We start from the raw sequence: 4,203 nt of genomic DNA, 5'->3' as shown, positions 1-4,203 counted from the left end.
CGGTGTGAAGTCATGTTGATTCCCGTTCCTTCACATGTAATTTGTTTGCCTTCTAGAAGCTTGGAAAGTCTCTTTGTCACCAGTGTTATAAAATTTTGTAGAGATGGGTCTTGTTGTGGGTTTGGTTTTACCCATTTTGCTGGGTACTTGATAGCTGTTTTATTGTCATTACATGTCCTTAAAGATGGGGAGAATTTTGTGAATTATTTCTATGATTTTTATTTCTTCTATTTTTCCAGACTTAGTTTCTTTATAGAAACCCTTTTGTCTGAATCACATACCTTAGACCAGACTTCTAATTATTTTCTCTTATTTTCTATCTTTATCTTTTTGCTCCACTTTGAAAGATTCTCTCAACCTTCTACCCATTCTACCAAGTTTTTCATATCTACTATTTTTAATTTCCGAGAACTGTCTTTTTTCTCTGAGTGTACTTTTTTCTATTCATTAAGGGTTTTTTCTTTTTCTTTTGGTCTTTTTGAAGTTATCTTGTGTTTTCTTTGCTGTCTTCCATGTTGGAAGCTTTCCTCAGATGTTTGGAAATCCTTGGCTACCTCCCATGTTAAGGTTTTGGGATCTACAAAGCTTGTTGGAAGCTCTGAGTGTGTGAATGGAGTTGTTGACTTGGAATTCACTGTGGAGTGATCTGGGTGGCTTGTGTGGCAATATCTTTGATGTCAGTAGTTTTAGAACCTTACTTTTTGTCTGATCAGATTCTTCATAGAATCTACATATTTTCCTGGGGTGGGGGTGGGGTAGGTTCCTAGGTCTGGCTGCCAGGGTTTTTAGAGTCAAATGAGAGGAGAGAGCTGTAGGGGGGAGGGGTGTCTTTGTTCGAGGGGTCTTAAAAATATTCATGGATTCATATTATCTTGTAATTTAATTTTTCCACAAACTTTTTGAAGTACCTTCATATTTAGCATTTGGTACATATACACCATTTACAAATTCTCAGTGCAGGTGGCAGTGGTGATGGTTTTGTAAAATACCCAAACCCTCACCTGGTCCTATTATCTTTATTCCAAGAGACATCCTGTTTAATTCTCAAAATAAACCTCTCAGGTGGGGGAGGGCAGCAGCTCCAGCAGAAGGAAGTGGAGAAAGGGAATGCTTCCTGTGACTAAGAGCCTTCACCCCATCCTCCCTATTTTAGCCCTTTACTTTGAGAAGGAGAATTCGAGAGGAATTCGCTGTTGCTTTTAACTCAGCCTTTTTTCTTTTCCTGTTACCAGCTTGTGATTTGGCTTTTTCAGTTCAGCTAATTGAAAACCTTTTAGTAATTACTTATTCAACTGTTTTCCAGATCCCGAAATATTGTTGCTTTGTCTCTTGGGTTTTTCTCATACTCGTGGATGTTTAAAATTTTTTTACTTTATTTTCCTTTTAATGGTGTATAGGGAGAGAGTGAAGTTAGATGCTCTGTTTGACACCTTGACACAGAGGTCACTTTTCATTCTCTTATACATTTCTTTAATTAACAGAAAATATTTGATTTAATATGCCATCTATTTAATAGAGTCAGTGTATTTTTTTTTATCTTGCTTAAGAAATTCTTCCTACTGTGATGTCATAAAGATTCTCTTGTAGTGCCTTTCATAGTTTCCTGGTTGTCACATATAGGCATGAGAAGCCATCCTTTCTCTGCTGAATGGGTAGTGTCAGTGTTGCCATCAGTCACCTGAGGCTCTTTCTGGGCTCTCAACTCTGGATACTTCTGCCATTACTGCACAGCTTTAGGGCAGTTCTCACACTCAGAAGCAGTCTTCTCATCTTGATCTTTAGTGACTTTGAAGTCAGAACTGGGTAAGAATTCCAGTTCTTAATAGCTTCCTATTTGTTAATTAAGGTGTTGCTGATTGATTGACTTGGAGAACAGATGCTTTAGGAATCACTAGTAAGCTACAAATTTCGTTTTCTGATTTAATTGCTTTAGAAAACAAAACAAAAGCAAAACTCCAATATAGATGTTCCAGGCATTCTTTAAATGAGTTCTTGTGGAAAGGTTAACTCAGGCAGGTCTTAAGTAAACCATGAAGTTTCACTATTTTATGTATTTTGTGTTTCTTTCTTCATAGGATATATGATTGGATGCCTGAACAGCCAAATATATTCCAAGTGGAGCAGTTGGAACGCCTGAAGCAAGAATTGCCAGAGCTAAAAAGCTGTTTGTGTCCCACTGTTGGCCGCTTCGTTCCCTCATCTTTGTGTGGCGAGCCCAATATCCATGTGGATGCCAACATCATTGATAATGTGGAGAATGCTTAGTTTTTATTGCACAGAGGTCATTGGGGGCATGCTGTGCTATTCTGGGTATTCACTTTTCATCATTGAACATTGTTTATCTATGCCTTTTGGGTTTCTCAGTCCAATAAAGCAATAATGAAGTATTTTACTCTTTCACTACAGTTCTTGCAAGGATTTCAAGTATGCTGTTTAAATCACTTGGCCAGGTATAATTACCAGTCATTCTCTTTACAATGAGAAAATTTATTGGTTGGCAAATATATTAAGCTAAATATGTAAACCTATAATGTTAAATAAATGTTTGTTAAAAGCATAGCACTTTGAAATTAACTATATAAATATCTCGTATTTACACTCCTTATAGCTTTTCATTTGATCAAGTCTGAAATCTTTAGCACTTAAAGAAAATAACTGCATAATTATACCTGACCATGAACAAAATAAGTACCTCAAATGCATGCATTTGCACTGGTGATTCCAACTGCACAAATCTTTGTGCCATCTGTGTATATAGGTATTTTGTATGTGGATTGACATGCACATAAACCATCTTCATTCAGTATGAACCTTGAACTGTGTTTCATAAGTTTTTCAAGAGTTGTTTTACATAAATGATAAAATTTCAAAATGCTGCAGGGTAATTTAATGTATAAAATATTAGTGAGAAGTATGTATTGCATACTTAGAGTAGATCACAATGTATACATCCGATTCAATGCATGCTTTAGGATTTAAGCATGATATTGTACACGTTTACTGTTAAGTCCTTGCATCTGTGGTGCTAGGTGAGTGTGAGAAGATGTCAAGGACTGAAAATACAGTTGCCTCAAAAGCCTGTTCATAGGCATTGTTATTATAGGCTTATCTTGTCTCTCACCACCTATTCCACACTGTTGCTTATGGGTTTTGTGTATGTGTGTGTGTTGTACAGTAGTTAAATCACCATGCAGAAAAATAAATGTCCTGAATTCTCTTATTGGTATTCTTTATTAGTTAATGTATATCATGCATGTAATTTATTTAGAAATGTAGAGATATTACTAAATGTGTATGTATGTTTTTAGGATTATACTAAGGTTTCTTTCATTAGAAGCAGGTTGTGTTGACATGCTGTAACTTAAGAATGAATGTTAAATAAAATGACAGATTTATTTTCATTATAAAATGAAATTTCAAGAAGGTGTTACTTTTGTAGAATGGTTTTATAATGTTACAAAAATTTGAAACTAAGTGTCTGCAGCTAAAGGGATGGCTTATTTGCATCTACTTTATACTGCATGTTTTTCACGAGGCAGTTTATTCATGTATTGACATATTTTAGTAGTAGCTGAGAACCTAAGACTTGAACTTACATGTTGTATCTTTTTATTTTTTCAGCTAAACAATGCAGTTTTGGTTGAATCTTAATTGTGTGAAGATAGGTTCTGAAATCCTAAAGTATTGTATTTGTAACACTGATATTTTGTGAAAAATAGGTTAGGAAATGGAGTCTTCTACAAGGGTTCTGTATACTTTTCCCATATTGAATGACATTTTCCAGCATTTTGGTGAGAATTGGGCACTTTTTAGAAAACTCCTGAAAAAGAATTAGTTTTCTTCATCTGCAGACTTTTGTGCAGTACAGTTACCATTACCTCATGGTAACTTGATTAGCCATATGTGTGCATTTCTAATCCTGTTTGCTCCTCCCTTGTGCCTTTCTAGTGCCAGCTCCATTTTGAAGACTCAAGGACAGAGGGGAAGCAGATCATAAAGGAAGAAAGGGACAGAGGACGGGATGAGAAAAGGAAGTTGTAGAGGGGTGTAAGCTTCTGAATAGTTCAATCTGCTGAGAAGAGCTTACAGTAACTTCTTATGATAGACAACCTTACTGCTCACTTTCTTTCCTATCTACCTGACCTTATAAACCAGTGGTGGTAGATGATTAAAAATAATGAGCGGTGGTGTGGCTCCTTATTT

The 4,203-nt window shown here is 35.8% G+C and overlaps 1 protein-coding gene across 1 annotated transcript in view; it reads left to right on the top strand.

Annotated features, from left to right (window-relative positions):
• The window catches only part of LOC103607169 (glycerophosphocholine phosphodiesterase GPCPD1-like), a 24,854-nt gene extending 21,428 nt beyond the window's left edge, over nt 1-3,426 (top strand). Inside the window, exon 8 of the mRNA XM_008591705.1 lies at nt 2,076-3,426. Within this exon, the coding sequence (XP_008589927.1) occupies nt 2,076-2,265 (190 nt within the window). The 3' untranslated portion in view covers nt 2,266-3,426. The remainder of the gene's footprint in view (nt 1-2,075) is intronic.
• The last annotated feature ends 777 nt before the right edge of the window (nt 3,427-4,203 follow it).

The sequence above is a fragment of the Galeopterus variegatus genome, unplaced genomic scaffold (genome assembly GCF_000696425.1).
Source record: "Galeopterus variegatus unplaced genomic scaffold, G_variegatus-3.0.2 Scaffold7203, whole genome shotgun sequence".
Taxonomy (NCBI): Eukaryota; Metazoa; Chordata; class Mammalia; order Dermoptera; family Cynocephalidae; genus Galeopterus; species Galeopterus variegatus.
The sequence above is the reverse complement of the archived record's forward strand: the minus strand, read 5'-3'. Positions and strand labels throughout refer to the sequence as shown.